Here is a 16312-nt window from a genome sequence, read left to right as displayed (position 1 = left end):
TACTTCTTAGGCTTCCCTTGGGTTTCAGTGCATGTAGTTCTGGTGCTCTGATGACATCACAGCTGTGCATGCAGTGACCAGTGCTTTGACCATAATTGGGCTTTTGTGCTTTCTTTTCATATTTACACTACTGTGCAAAAGTATTGAGTCACCAGTCATTTCTTCATATTTTGCTCCCAGTCAGCTACACTTGTAGTTTTTTTTTTTTTTTTTTTAATGACAGAGAAAGCGTTATGCAGGCTCTCTGAAGGTATTTCAAGGTTTTTCTTTGGACATTGGCTGCTTTTCCACAATTTTTTTTTCCTGTCCAGTCCTTGTATCTGACCATTTTCAGAGGAATGTTTGTTTGTGTAAATTGAAAAAGGCAACACTGTATCAGTCATGGATTGACCTCCTCAGTGCCCATTAACAGTGTGGAATCATCTTAACAGACAATTTAACAAAACGCAACCAACATCCAAAGAAGAGCTTTAAATGGCCTTTAAGCGACTACTTAACCTCCTAAGACCTGAACTCTTCCATGGCATGCATTTTTAATTTCTCTTTGATATTTGGGATGATTGGCACCTGATGAATGTAAAAACAAAGAATTACCAGATTCTTTTTTTTTTTTTTTTTTTTTAATTTTTTAAATTTTTATTTTTTTACTTTTTGTTTCTGAGAAAAATGAGATCCACATATGAGCATATTTGTTTAAAAATTCAATAGAACAGTGGCAGTATAATGTCCTCGTAAGTGGATATCAGGCCCTTGTAGAGCAAAATGTAGTATTTTGGTCTAGACAACCCAAAATGTGATGTCCATATTGTGGACGCCAGGTCCTAGGAGGTTAAAGAAATTACAAGAAAGACTACATCAGAGAGTTCAGGCTGTGATGAAGAATAAAGGTGGTAATACCAAACTGTAAACCTTCAAGCTTGTTAAAATTGTACAAAGTTTGTTATATGCTGTATTTCCATTTCTGTTTGCAGATGTTCCAATAAATTGCTGCACCTGTTTCCCATGGGTAGCTTAAGGCATTTTAACAGTGTTAATGTCCAATCAGTTTTATTTATAAAACTCAAACTTGTATGTGTGTTAGACAGCTTTACAGTCTGTATACCAAGACTCTTGAGGCCCACTCATCCCCCTTAAATTTGTTTAACAGAAAGCAGATTTAGCACAAACCCCCCCCCCCCCCCCCCCCCCCCCCCAACCCTGAGACACAGTTTGATGTCACTAGCTGACAGGTTAATGCACATAAATTACTGTATGCATATTGTGGTTCTTTTTCTGCAGCTTACATTTTTGACATAAATTACAGTGCTACTGAAGTATGCCACTTCTCTACTCTAGATTTATTTATTTATTTATTTATTTTACAGAAGAAGGATGAGAAAGTGGAGCCAAAGTTTCTGAACTTTGGTGAATTTGTTTTTGGAAGCTGTACGGAGCGTCAGCACCACTACTTCCTCAGTCACGTAGAGGACTGGTAAGACTGATCCCAACTGATAGATTTGCTCCAACAGTGACCTGAAAGCCTGATTACTTATAAGCTAAAACTCATTGTTTATGCCCTGAAAGTTTTGTGCTTTGTTTGATGTTAAGGTCATGGTAAATTGAAGCTTTGTCTCATTGTTTTTATTTTTTTTCTTTCATCCAGGGACCTTGTGTTTGCAGCATCAGCAGCTTCCATTGAGGTCAGCGTCATTGCCAGACAAGACGATAAGGTAAACGCTAAAATGTGTGAAAACGTTTTAGGTTTGTCTAAATGTAGAGATAAATGAAAGTGGTCTTGAATGTATTGTCATTTTTCTACTTTGTCTTTACATCCGTTTGTTTTACTCGGTTAAAGTAAAATGCTTCCAAAAAATCGAGGAGGGTTGCATAAGTGTTACAGCAGCTTCTAGTCAGTCACAACACTTACCTTCTAAATAATTTAGATTAGCTAAGCTCCCACCAGGTCAAATATCCAATGCTTACCTGACTTTTTTGGTGACAGTTGAGCAAGCTTGTGCTTTTGCTGAATTTTTATCAATTAGGTAAACCAATAATTTTATCTGAGTGCTTCAACGTTTTAGAGAATTAGACTTGATGCTTTTAGGAACTGTAAATACCCCCACCCGCCCAAATCTATTAATTTTCCTTGGATTTTGTTTGAATACTTACTCTCTGTAAATGGTGATGACCATGCCTTATTTTTACCCCTTTTAGATGTGGGAAGTTTGGCAACTAGAAGATTCGAGCAGGGCTGAGCTTCGAGTGACTGAAACAAATGAAGACACTTTGCCCCTTGGCTTAGCTATAGATTACACCAGCCAGCAGGAAATCCACATAAGTAAGTGAATATGACTTTTTATGTATTTAGTTGCTTCACTTGTCTGAGCAGAAGTTAATTTCATATATAAAGATTATTACTGTTGTTGTTGTTTTGCCTTGTTTTTGTTTGTTTGTTTCTCTTTTTGTGGCATAACCTTCATAAGGACTTGGGTTATGATTCATGTTATTTCAGAATATATCAGACTTGTTGACTGTGTCAAATAAGCATGACCAGTCTGCGTACAGTACAATAAAGGTGATCTGTCTGTGCTACAGTTGTTGACAGAAATACTGCTGTCATTTGATTGAGCAAATGTTAACAGACATAACAACTGTAATGCCTGACTCAATGGAATCCCAAAAAACAAAGCAGGGTAGGGCTGCTCGATTATGGCAAAAATGATAATCACGATTATTTTCACTGAAATTGAGATCTCGATTATTTGACGATATTTATTTAACAATAACAATGTATTGAATAATGGCTTTAAAGATTGTCAAAAAATAATATAAAATAGTGTGCAAATACTGATAACAGTGCAAATGTTTGCAATATAAAAAATAAATGGAAAATGTAAACATCTATGTTCAGTGAACTTTGCAGTGTTGCTCTGTGGTGCAGCTACGATACCGTAGCAAAGTTTACACACTATGTCTACTTGATCCACTTCTGACTCCGCGAACCCATAATGTTTCCACACCACTGAAGTTTTGTTTTTTGTTTTTTTTACCTCTCTTTTCAACCAACGGCAGTCACTCTCCTCTCCAAATAACTTCTGCTTAGCTTTCCGAGCTTCCCTTGGGTCCTCTTAATTGTTGTGACGTGTGTTCGAAACGCAGAGCGGTGCGCTCGATTTGTCACACGGAGCAGCGCGAGAGTAAAGCACGAGGGAGGTGCTAATAATCGGCTCAGTCATTTTTAATGATCGTTGAAAGCCCAGATTGTAATCGAGATTAAAATTCGATTAATTGAGCAGCCCTAAAGCAGGGTTTTAAAAAAAATGAGTAAATAAAAAAATCGTTACAATGTTGCCGTCTCTGCTTAAAGTCACTTTGAAAAAACAAAACCTTGACCTCATCTGGCACCTTGCCACGTAGATGTACACCTTTCACAGTGCTGGTGCTAGAAATGAGACCCAACACAGTCAGTGAGATTTATAAATATCATTAAGGATAACATTCAAGTTTAGTGAATAATCATGGATCACGATTTTGACATTTTCTATCATGGTAGTCAAAGCTTCTAAGAATTTGGATCGACACTGTTGGAAAAACGTGTGGATTGTGTGGGAAAAGTAATGCAGCATTTTGAACACTGGCGAAGCAGTGCAGTGTTAGTGCTCACCATGGATTTATTGTGTTTACGCTGTGAATCTGGTGATCAGTAGTGAGCTGTCTTCTAACTTGTGTGTCAGCAGAAAACTGTGGAAATAGATGGAAGAGGAATTAATGACTCGATCGCACCATAAGTCAGCAAAACACAGAGGCTCGTGTTAGTTTCGAGTGAATTTCTTTTAGCAGAGACAGGCGCATTATATTTGGTTGACTGTGGTGGGTGCATAGTTTCTAATTCTTTTTTTTCTTCTTCACCAAGACACATAGTGACAGTCTCTTGTTAAAGAATCAGACAGCTGCGGTGTAAAATAAATGGCCTGTATTTTTTCAATCCAGGGGTGTGAAAAACATCATTCAGCCCTCTTACCACGCTCTAAAGATAGGCGACGGTGCACGTCTCCTCTGCCACCAGACAAAAGTTAATTTGGTCATTTTTAAGTTTAGTTTAATTTAATTTAGTCGTGTTATCTCTTGTAGCGCATTCCCTTGCCTTTGTTTCAACTTTAAAATGTTTTCTGGTGAGAAGTCCCCTAATGAGCCAGTGAATCTTAAATCCGTCAGGTTTCTGTGTGCATACAGCATTCACCGCAGTGCTGTATTGCAGCATGTGTAAAGAATAGTGATAAGCTATCGTCTCAGTACACTGTTTTATCTTAACTGGCCCAGTCTGCCAGACATTCACGTAGAGCTGCTGTTGCTGTCTAGTCACATCTCTTCCTGTTCGCTCTACGATTCCCTCCCTCCCCATTACGGGAAAAAAAACCCTGCAATTTGAGCAACATTATGACATGATTGTAGTCTGATCAAAACCTTGATCTAAAGTTAGACATTAGGTTGGAAAAGCAAAGGGAGAGTAGGAGGGAGTTATCTGTAGGGAAAAATGCACTCATTAAAATGGCTCACACAAGCTAGAGGACCATAACAAACAACAAAGCCCAGACAATCCTGTTGCAGAATGCTGATGAGGTTTACCGTGTGCCTCTCCCGTCTGTTCGCTCCCTCTCACCCTCTCTCTGCTTGCGTCTCTAAAGCTTTCAAACTTTAGTTTCATAACAAAAAAGCATTAGATACAGTCTTTTGGGGTGGGGTGGGGGTGTATGCTTTCTTTTTGTCTAAAACTTTAAATCGCACTGCTTCTTCAAGTGTATTTCTTGGCATTTTATTTGTCAGTGTGGGTGTGTATTTGTGTGTGTACATTGACACTGATTATCATGCATGTAGCTCATGGGTCAAATAGGTGCAAAGTCGGTGGATATTAATGACGCGGTCAGAAAAAGCAACACTTTTTCATGCACTCATGAACAGTTATACTTGATAAATTCAGTATTTTTAGATATAAAACGTGGTCATAGAGAAAACAAAGAGGACTGTGTGTTCAGTGTACTTTGTTGGCATTTCTGAAATGACTAGTATCAACTCTGACTAATGCATCTTTAATTTGTGTCGTGAATAGTCAGTTTCGTTATTTGAATGGTGGTTTAGACATGATTTGCCATTTTCTCTGCAGCCCACAGCATACTGCGAGGCTTTGGAAAGGGCAAGAAAGTGGGTGTGAGGAGCAGAAAATGTTTCAGGGTTTGGCGAGAAGAGAAAGGCATCTTACTCTTTTACCGAATTACAAATATTAGGACAGTTGTCTCTGTAACTGACTGGAGTATCTTTTTGAAATGAAGACTGGATACTTTTTTTTAACCACTAGAGGGCGTAAAGCTCCAACTTTAGTCAGACAACTATAGCGTGAACCTACTGTCTTAGTACTCAAATGTTCTTAAAACTTTTAAATATATTGTGTGGAGAACTGCTCAGTGTCTGACTTTGTTTATATCCAATCTTTCCACTCCCATAAAGCTGATGAGAAGACCTTGCCCCCAGCGCCCACAATGCTAATGCTTTCCACTGAGGGATTACTTTGTCCATTTGCTCTACTCAACCTCAATCCAGGGGTTAAGCAGCTAGTCGTGGCTCCTTCTAATCTGGCCTTGGAAGGGGAAAGACTTCCCAAACCTGGTAAGAAAACCTGTGAATTGGAACCATGTTTGCCTAAAATATTTCTTCAATGTCCTAATGTATTGATAATGTATTGATTGCATAGTGTTTGAATTGTTACAGCTCCTCCTTTGGGGATTTGAAGTGACTATTTGTGCTGTTTTTTTTTGTTTTTTTAAATTAAAGTAACTTATAGCGTGCTGTGTATGTGGCTGAAATGCACATAGATTTGTCTCTATGTACAGCTCAGCCACTGTATTCAAAATGTCAGGGAACACAGAGACTTCCACAAACCACTCCTATGTATTTTGATGGATTAATTCGAAGTTTATGAGAATGCACCCGTTTGTTGGAAGACATAATTACACACTAATCAAAGTACATTTGTGAGTACTGCATTCTTTTTTTATGTTAAATAAACTAAACAAAATGACTGACTTAATCTTTAAGGAAGCAGATTTTCTGAATATATCCCTCTTGTTAATTTTGATGTCTTCTTTATGTCTTTAAATGTTTGATAGCTGTAAACTGTGTTCATACAACCATTTAAAAAGCAACCGAACACAAGTCATGGCAGCAACTCTGTGCATTTAGGCATGTAGACATATTGAGCATCAGAATGAGGCAGAAAAAGTGATTTCAGTGACTTTGAACAGGGCATGGTTGTTGATGCGTGTCGGGCTGGTCTGAGTTTTTCAGAAACTGCTGCTCTACTGGGATTTTGACACACAACCGTCTCCCAGATGATGCAAAAAAAGGCAAAATGAGCACCAGTTGTCTGGGTGAAAATGCCTTGTTGATACCAGAGGTTGGAGGAGAATGGCTAAACTACTGCGAGCTGATAGGAAAGCAGCAATAACTGCTTATTATAACCAAAAATATGCAGAAGAGCATCTCTGAATGCACATGTTGAACCTTGACGCAGATAGACTACAGCAGTAGAAGGTCATGGCGCTTTCAAAGCCCTGTCAGCTGAGATACTGAGCCTACAATTCACACAGACTCGCCAAAATAGGACAATAAAAGATTGGAAAAAATGTTGTCTTAGTCTTAAGTTTTGCTCCAATGTTAAGATGGGAGTGTTGGAATTTGAGTAGTTCTCAACTAGGGCTGCCACGATTAGTCGACTAGTCACGATTACGTCGACTATCAAAATCGTCGACGACTAATTTAATAGTCGATGCGTCGTTTGAAGCTTTGTAAGATCCCAAAAGACGCAGGAATAAGTAGTAGGATTTAAGAGTGTAATAACGGACTGAAACAGAAGATGGCAGCACTGCATGTACAAGGATGCCAGCTGCCGTTAAACCCCGGAGGAGAAGAAACTGTGTCCCAGAATTCATAGCGCAGCCCAGCTCAGTTTCCAACAATGGCGGCAGCTACTTAGTTTTAATATTACTCTTATTATTCTTTCTGGTCACAAAATAAACGTTTAACATATTTTATGTTAATGTAGCTGTGTAAACTTGAAATATCTGCTCAGTTTATCAAGACACATATTTTCAAAAGCGCTCCGACATTTTCAGAGACGTCTGTTACCCACTAGCTCGATAGCTAGCCGGGGGCAAGGCTCACTAGAGCCCGTGAGAACACCGGACTCCCGGCAGATTGTTTTCAAACCCACCACCGTCTTTCGCTACTCAGGTTAAACATGATATATAAGTCACTTAGATAACTTAAAAATGTTAGTGTTTGGCTTTTTTCAGTATTTGTTCCTGAGTAAATCGGTTTGGCTGAGATCAATGTTATAGTTTTTACACAGCTGAATAAACGTCAAGCAGACAGCTGATTATCAGAAGTGTGAGATGCTCGAGAATTTACTCCGGTGTCCTGTTATATTTTAGATAGCAAGGAGCAGACGGCTGAGTTTATTAAACTCCACCGAAACAATCTGCAAATTTCATTTACATTTAATAAACTATCATCTTGTCTTTATTTTTAGTTACCACATACCTTAAACACTTAAAGCTGTAAGCTAATGATAGTTATATAAGAGCAGATGCTGCTGGTGCAATAAGCTGTACGTTTTACGTTCAATGGATGATGATCTGATTAGTTGACTAATCGCAAAAATAATGGGTGACTCGTCGACTATCAAAATAATCGTTTGGGACAGCCCTATTCTCAACCCAGTTTATCTCTTTATTACCACAGTACAGCCATCATCTGCTGGCTGCTTCCAGCAAACAAAGTTCCATGTGACAAAACTCAGATAATCTCCACCTTATTTCATCCGATCTCTTGAGTTCATGTACTCAAATGGAATCTACAGTCACCAGGAGTGACTCAGTCCAGTATTGCACCATCTGGATGTGGAGGGTTTGCATCATGATTTGACAAATCTGCTGCAACTGTGTGATTATTATTATTATTTTTTGGTCATTTTAATAATATGGGCCAAAATCTGAGGAATTTTTCTGGCATCCTTTTCTAAAAAAAAAAAATCAAAGTAATTTTAATGGCAAAAAAGGTCCTACCCTGGATTATCAGGCTGTACCTAATATAGCAGCCGTGTAGTGCATTATTGGTTCTAGTAATATTTAGTAAAGAGTTTATTTCTCTAATTTTTTTGGTTGTTTTTCACATGTTGTTCACTGACATTTGTTAAATGTGACCAACTGTTTTTACCATGCAGTGAGCTTTTACTACATTCTCAAGTGCCTTCTATTCTATGAACAGCTTTTTCTTTTTTGGTTCAGTCAGGTTCACTCATAAAGGGGTCATTTCTGCAGATACCTTTAAAAACTGTCAGAAATGTGATTTTAAAAATGTTTTTTCACCTTTCTACTTTTTTTTTTTAAACTAGTAGCTTGTGCTTGTAGACAAAACTCACACTGCTTTAAATGTGATGAGATCAAATAAAAGTAATCTTTGTTTGTTTGTTTATGTTCTTTCACAGGCTCTTTAGCAACCCAACCACCCAAAATTGCTGCCTCAATCCCATCTGCCCCAGCAGCATTTCCAAGCCTTGGTCTTACTCCAGCAGCTGCTTCCAGTTCTCCATCCCCTGCTACTTCTTCTGCCGCTGCACCGTTCAGCATTGTTCCAAAAGCTCCTGTGTCATCAGCAGCATCAGGCTTCACTTTCTCCATCCCAACTACCTGCTCCACTTCAGGCCCTTCAGCTTTCTCCCTGGGGGGTTCTGCACCTTTTGGCTCAGGGTCATCCGGCTTCTCTTTTGCTTCGAAACCTCCCTCTGACACTCCCTCTGCACCTTCAGCTTTTTCTTTCAACAACCTTTCTGTCAAACCATCAGCAGCACCAGCTCTAACTCCTCAGAGTCTTGCTAAACCATCAGCAGCACCAGCTCTAACTCCTCAGAGTCTTGCTAAACCATCAGCAGCACCAGCTCTAACTCCTCAGAGTCTTGCCACCCCTGCGTCCCAGTCTGCAGTGAAACTGAATCTAAATGACAGGTACTGAACTATCACGTGTTTTTCATAGTATTAGTCCTAAGATGTCGATTTTTGTCTAAATGTTTAAAAATTGGTCTGCTTTTTCCAAAGATTTTCAACAGTGGAGACTACACAACCTCCTTTCTCCTTTAACTCCCCACTGTCCAAAACGGTTGCCACGACTTCCAGTAGTTTAACTGCCCCTCCTTCTTTGGCCAGCAAACCACCAGCTATTTTAGGTAAGAAAGGTGTTGTATTTAATGTAATTAAATTTATGTTGTAGTTTTTCTTACAAAGGTCCTCTTGGAATCTTAATTGCAAATGCATGTTGTCTGTTGTTCCAAATGTGTATCAGCTCCAGTGCATCCAGTTCAAACCAGTGTCTCTCCAGCAGTTGTCCAGAAACCTTCTCCTGCTGTCCAGACCCGTACCCAGGCTCCACAGGTCTGATCTCTTTGCTGCGAAGAAAGTTTACTGTTCTTATATCAAATAGGTTTCTTTCAGTGATGTGGTAGACTTTTTCGATAGATTAAAAAAAACAACCTTTTAATCACAATTCACCAATGACATAAAATCATGATGATTGGTGTTAAATTTGGTCACTCCCAAAGGAGGTGTTGTCATATAGAGCCCTGGATACGTAAGCAATTAACTAATTGCAGCAAAAAATATATTCACAAATCCTAAATAAAGTAACACAAAACAAACTTCTGTTTAACTGTGCAGTCACTGGTTGCTACTGGCAACAGACTTCAACTAAAACAAAGTGAAACAGACAGATTAAAAGTAATATCAGATGACAGGCATTTTGATATATTTTTTTTAGTTCAGACTGTTTTTTGTGTTTGTTGCTGACAGTGAAAAGTAACTTTTGATATACTTTTCATGAAAAAGCAGGCCGGTGTCAGTGTGAAGGCCCTGGAGAAACAGCTACAGCAAAGGAAAGACTCTGATCCCATCATGGCTGGCATATTGGAGGAGGTGAGACATATCATGTACTGTCGTGCCATGTAGCAGTGGTTTGTCGGGGAAGAAATGCTGGTTTTGTCGTGTGAATGCTTTAAATCTCTAATATATGGGTTCTTGAGCTTGTAGAGAAAAGAAAGTGATAAGATGAAATGCACCATATCAAGTGTGGACCTCAATCAGAATGCTTTTTAATTATATAAACTAACAAATAAATTATATAGAGAACATATAATACTACAATATAATTATACCAAATACATAATAAATAAATGCGACTGAGCAGAGTTGAAGGTGCTATGATTTTCACTGTGAGTAACCAGGAGGAAGAGGATTAGAAATGAGTGTTAGGGGGGACAATTCAGGTTGAATGTGTTACTGACAAAACTGTCCAGTATATCCACTATCTCACCTCTGCACATGTCCAAAGCATCTCAAATGATGTTGAAGACAGAGCTGCCAGGCAGGAGGAAAAGTCCTCAGAGGAGCGTTATAGATCCAGTTAGGGCTGTTCGATATAATGATATATATTGGATGACGATATAGAAACGTCTATCGTTTCATTTTACGCTATCGTTTGTTTCGTGCTGTCGCAAAATAAACTGTTTACGGCAATATTTTTTCATCGTTTTGATGGTCACTGTAGTGGCTATATTAATTTCTTAAAGTTCTCTCTTTCTCTTATTTAATATAACCACACTACAACAACGACGGTAACAGCATCGCGTGTCCGCTTGTTTGTTCCACATAAACCTTTCACAATAAAGCTCAAGATCCTGTTGAGACTTTTCAAAATAAACTGAATCACGTGAAAGAGCAGATTATTTACGGATGAGAATTAAAAAAGAGCCACCAGGTGCTAAAAAATAAACCTTAGACTCGAATGTTAGAACAGGCTTTTCCCCGCAGCACGCTGTGTAATAAATACTCACAAAGAAAACGGCGGCTGTTACAACTTGTGTCTAAAAATGTATAGTTTCATGCATCGGTTAAAACACTTGACTCCAGCTACATGACGCGCAGCTGGAAACACTTCCTGCAAGACGAGCCGCCCGAGATTCACAGAATTTACAGAAAATGTTAAATTTCTGTGATTTATATCGTTATCGGACGATAGAATTCTTATACCGGGATATGAGATTTCGGTCATATCGCACAGCCCTAGATCCAGGGCATCCAGAGCGTTGGTGGGACAGAGTCACATGCTAGGGACAGGGTTAAATGGAGGCAGATCATCTGCTGTATGAACCTGTAAAGCAGCTTGAAGAAAAAGAAGAAATGAATACATTATTTGTTTAATTGAGCTAAGTTGTTTCTTGTGTTTCGGGTGCTATAACACAGTAATTTCCCAACATTTGGGATCAATAAAGTACCTTCTTATTATTCACATTAATGTTATATGGAGGGACAAAAGATAACAAACAAGTACATATTAATGTCATTATTTTATAAGGATACATCAGATTAATTATGTGCAATAATGTGTTTCGATAAATAGAGCAATAGGCATAGGTACATTAGTTGAAAAGTTATATCACCAGCTTTAATGGTGCAGGTGTCTAGTTGGTAACTAGTTTCAAAGACTTGACATACAAAGTTGTAGGATTTACGAAAAGGTAGTGGACTTTATTCAGGACACCACATGTGGTGTCTGGCAGAACATTACTAAACATGTCTCTGACTTGCCATCAGATCGGACACTTCCAGAAGGAATTGGATGACCTTAAGGCACGAAGTGCAAAAGCTGACTTTAAGGTTGGTGCTGATGAGGAAATGAAGGAGTTGAGGAAAGAGTCGGAAGACCTCCATATTTTCACCCTGGAAATCAAGGAAACTACAGAGGTAAGACAATGATTGAAACGCTGAGTCCTGTTCACAGACTGCTCTTCTTCCTTTTAACATTTGATGTTGAGAAAGCCAGTAAAAATCATTTCGAACAACCTTAAATTCTGCAACCATAAGACTTCAACCACTGTGACTTTAGAGTCCTGTCTGAAGCAGTGTTTGGAAGATGGTGTCACTCTAGGTTGATAAATCATTTAAAACCTCCTTTCAAGCCTTTTTGTGTGTGTGTGTCTGTAATCTTTAGTCACTCCATGGTGACATTGGCACACTGAAAACTTCGCTACTGGAAGGCTTTGCTGGGGCAGAAGAAGCCAAGACCCAGAGTGAACTGAGCAAAGACAGAAATTACAGACAGCTACTTTACAAAAAGCCTCTGGACCCACGCAGTGAGGAACAGCTCAAGGTGAGAAATAAAATGACAGATTACCCCCAAATTGTTTGCATGAATTGACAGTTTTAAGGTTTTACATATTCTTATAAAAATAATCTCCTTCATCGTGTATATTTGATCTTTTTTTTTCTTTTTTTTTTTAATTCAGGAGATTCGAAGGCTATACCAGTATGTTATGTTCACTGTGGAGGATGTTAATGATGTCTTGGATGTGGAATGGGAGAAACACTTGGAGAAGAAGAAAAAGCAGAAGTGAGTTTTAAAGAAAATGGCAGATAATCCCACCAGCAGTTTGTGTGTTGGATAGAAAGAGAGAATAAAAAATTGGATGGAGTATAATTTGTTATTAAATAAATCTCTTTACAGACACATGGTTGTGCCTGGACGTGAGGGTCTGTTCACTACACTGTCCAACAATCTGTACATCATCAACCAGCAGAAGAACAGACTGGACCAGCTGGTTAAGGAGCTCAATTCACTACGCCTCTACAGCAAAACAACCACTCCTGCTAGAAGTCCTGTGACAGCAACGACAGCTAGGTAAGGCCTGGCTGCAGAATGTGGGGGGAAAAAACAGGGATTTAAGAGGATATTAGGAGTTAGTTATGTGCGGTAGTTTAAGGAAAGACTTAAGTTTTAAGTTAACCATTATCTATGGTTTATAAGTCAGTTTTTAAGTTATTAAAAAGGGTTTTAGTCAGCTTAAACATCATGTATGGTAAAGAATGGTTCCAAGCAGCATTCCTTATAATGTATGGATGTTCACATGCTTCCATTTGCTCCTATTGGATAAAAACACCATGTTTTTGTGTTGTTATTAGTTTGGAAAATGACCTTGAGACTTTAAGAGATGCTCTCCTGAAAACCAGGCTGGACCCTACCCCTTCTAAGACCAAATCTCCAGGTATTGATTTTTTTCCCCTACCGTCTGCATAAAAACAGCACAGGATATATTTAATCATTTCAGTATATTTTTCAGTATATTTCAGTATGTATGATGTCTCTGCAGCTGTCAAGATATCACCAGTTAAACAGTCCCAGCTGCGCAACTTTCTCTCAAAGGGACAGATGCCTCCTGTCCGCTCAACTGCACCAGGTACTAGAAATTTATGGTTACATGAAAGTTTTATCCTAAATGTTCAAATGATTGTGGATTTCGCCTTTTGAAAAAGTATACAAAAAGCCTGATTTTAAAGTAAAGGGATGTTAATCAAGCCCTCTTAGTGTGTTTCATAATAAATCATAGTAAATGTGAGTGCTAATTTCATGTCGACAGTAGCTTTTTCCTCACAACTGCAAATGCCAAATTCAACACCCGCTTCATTTCAGTGATATTAATATTGAAATCCCTATGCTGATGCTCATACTGTGGAATGCAGCAGCACCTCACATATTGGAATTGAAATGTATTTATTCATTTTTCTGTTTCAGCCAACCTATCTCGCTCAGCCTTCCTTTCACCTAAATACTACGAGGACTTGGATGACGCGAGTTCAACATCTTCCCTGTCCCAGTCCCTGGAGCCTCACCCGCCTCACTTGGAGCAGGAAGAAGAGGAGCTGCAGACACGGCCCCCTCCCATGTCCTCCATACCTCCAACATTGTCCACCCCCCGCCACCCAACCGTTGTGAGGACCCCCTCTATCCAGCCGGGCTTCGGAGCCATCCAGTCCACCCCTTTATCTAAAATTCAGTCAGGACAGGGTATGGGCTTTGGACTCAGCCCTATTGCCAGCCCCAGTAAGTAAATTATACCAACTGTTGCTGTTCATAAAAAATTACGAGGATGCATTCATGAATCATAAATGACTTCAAGTTATAATGCCATATTTTACTGAACATAAAGTAATGTCGCTAGTCTTAGATGTGGATATTTTTTGTAGATATTGATTACTGCATTAATATTCCAGTTCCAACAAATAAGATCAACCTCAGCGGGGCTGAGAGCACGGCTCTCGCCACAAAGACAGTCAAGCATGGAGCTCCACCAACCGAGAGGACCGCACCCATCACCATCTCTGCCCAGCAGGCTGCAGCCAATGCTGCTTTACGCAGACAGATGGCCAGTCAGTTGGGTAAGTAACATTGTGCAGCAGTCAAAATGTATTTATTTGTTTTTAAACAATGAGGAAGATGTGCACATTTGTTTTTAGCTACAGTGGGCATTTGGGGATCTTTTAAATATTGTTTTGTTATTCCCTCAGTAATTCACCAGGGGGAGACAAAGACTTAAAGAACAGATAATATGTAACTGTTAGCTCATTACCACATCCTGCCTGAGAGTAATTTGCTAAAATGTTTCCATGTAAACAGAGCAGGCTTAAATAAACCTGGAGACATTCAGTTTGATTGCTTCTGTCTCATCTGGTACCTTTTTTTCCAGCTGTGAATTGCTCTAATATGCATGTGTTTATATTCCAGCTGTGATCAATACTTCACTGACAGAGTCCACCTTGAAGACTGTTCCTCAGGTGGTCAATGTTCAGGAGTTCAAAGACAAGGGGACTCCTGTGGTGGTTCCTTCCAACATCAGGTAAAACCTAAAACGAAGGTCACTTCTCACCTTCTCACCCCCACTCCTTTAAAGGCAATTGAGGGAAAGCAGATAAAATGTGTCAAGGGTAAACTACAAATACGGCAAGACTATAGCTTCCAAATAAGATAGTAAACCCCAAGTAGAAGTCTATTTGTTTTTATTTTTGGTCAGTGTTACAAACTATTCCTCTGTATAACTGTAAACGAGATTACTGGCATTACCTAAGACTTATTATTTGTAGCTATTAAAAAGAATCAGTTAGAAAATCAGTTAATAACCAATTCCTTAAAGATTAGCAGATATTTAGACATAGGTGTGGGACACTTGGATGTACTTGATCAACATGTAGTTGAAACATTTTTGATGTATTCTTATTTTAATAATCACTAACATAGTCAGTAATATGAGGGTGATACTATAGCTTAACTGGGTGACCAGGCAAGAGATATGGTAAAGGCTGCTGCGAGGGACCCTTGCCATAAACATACCACTAAATAATGTAAATTTAAAAATATTTTTGTGCCATGTGAAAACTGTGCCCTCTTATGGTTGTGTTGATGTCCCCAGCTCCTCGGTACCAGATCCAGGATCTCAGGTCTTTGCAACAGTTTCTTCCAGTCAGGCCAAACGGGTGAGTAAATCCATCACTCACCAACCTGTCATTTTGTCTTTGACTTTCTTGTTACTGTTACTTGGGTGACATATTAATTCAAATTAAATAATCTTCACAACACAAATCTCAGTTGACTTGCATGTGAAATATTTGAAACCATTTTTATCTATATTTTAAGGAATAAATAAAAACTTTAAATTGAAAAAAAAATCATGTAAAAAAACTTTACCTTTCATGTGGTTTTGTACTTTTCCAAGGAGTGCCACCACAAACAAATGTCTTCAGTATATTTTTATGTGTCCACGTGCTAAATAGTAAAAGTTATTATAAAGGTATATTCATAGCTTTATGTTCGTCTTCTCACAACTTTCAAGAACATTCAGCATGTGAGAATTCACAGTTTGCTGACAGTTTTTCCTGTGAAGACCATTATCAAGATGGGTGAGAAATGTCCCACCTCCCACCCATGTTGATGTTACAAATTACAGTTGGGTGACAGGGGTACTCCTCGCAGAAATCCTGTTCTTGTGTAGCTCCAAGTTCATGTGCTGCACGATTACCTATAGACATTTGTTTTGTTTTTTTCTCTATATCTGCCTTAAGTTTATGTCTTAGTGGACTTGAGCTTTCACCTGAAACAATCCTGTGTGTTATATTTTTTAAATCGTGAATGCATCATAGTAGTGTTGTTTTTCTGTAAGGTTAACAGTTAGGCTGTAATATTAATTTCATACATGTATTTAAAACTGTCTCGGCAGAATCCTGTCCAGGGTGTCCAAAAAATGCCTGCAGAGACTACAACCATCCCACAGAGCAGTTTTGTTTTTGGTAAGCACTGTTACACACACACACACACACACACACACACACACACACACACACACACACACACACACACACACACACACTGTAAAATCCTGACATTGACTATAAACTTTTTCTTTCAG

At 38.8% G+C, this 16312-nt stretch overlaps 1 protein-coding gene across 6 annotated transcripts in view; it reads left to right on the top strand.

The window, feature by feature from the left end:
- The window catches only part of nup214 (nucleoporin 214), a 32345-nt gene that overhangs the window by 3327 nt on the left and 12706 nt on the right, over positions 1-16312 (top strand). For 4 of the 6 annotated variants that reach the window (XM_026173651.2, XM_026173655.2, XM_026173652.2 and 1 more), the window contains exons 8-26: positions 1365-1471; positions 1643-1709; positions 2194-2317; positions 5482-5640; positions 8519-9035; positions 9126-9253; positions 9370-9458; positions 9909-9995; positions 11673-11822; positions 12070-12228; positions 12365-12468; positions 12583-12756; positions 13038-13120; positions 13226-13312; positions 13648-13956; positions 14127-14291; positions 14638-14749; positions 15320-15383; positions 16124-16193. In XM_026173651.2, the coding sequence (XP_026029436.2) occupies positions 1365-1471; positions 1643-1709; positions 2194-2317; positions 5482-5640; positions 8519-9035; positions 9126-9253; positions 9370-9458; positions 9909-9995; positions 11673-11822; positions 12070-12228; positions 12365-12468; positions 12583-12756; positions 13038-13120; positions 13226-13312; positions 13648-13956; positions 14127-14291; positions 14638-14749; positions 15320-15383; positions 16124-16193 (2755 nt within the window). The remainder of the gene's footprint in view (positions 1-1364; positions 1472-1642; positions 1710-2193; positions 2318-5481; positions 5641-8518; positions 9036-9125; positions 9254-9369; positions 9459-9908; positions 9996-11672; positions 11823-12069; positions 12229-12364; positions 12469-12582; positions 12757-13037; positions 13121-13225; positions 13313-13647; positions 13957-14126; positions 14292-14637; positions 14750-15319; positions 15384-16123; positions 16194-16312) is intronic. The other 2 variants (XM_026173658.2, XM_026173653.2) reach the window with 1 other exon arrangement.

The sequence above is a fragment of the Astatotilapia calliptera genome, chromosome 7 (genome assembly GCF_964374335.1).
Source record: "Astatotilapia calliptera chromosome 7, fAstCal68.1, whole genome shotgun sequence".
Classification (NCBI taxonomy): domain Eukaryota; kingdom Metazoa; phylum Chordata; class Actinopteri; order Cichliformes; family Cichlidae; genus Astatotilapia; species Astatotilapia calliptera.
The sequence above is the reverse complement of the archived record's forward strand: the minus strand, read 5'-3'. Positions and strand labels throughout refer to the sequence as shown.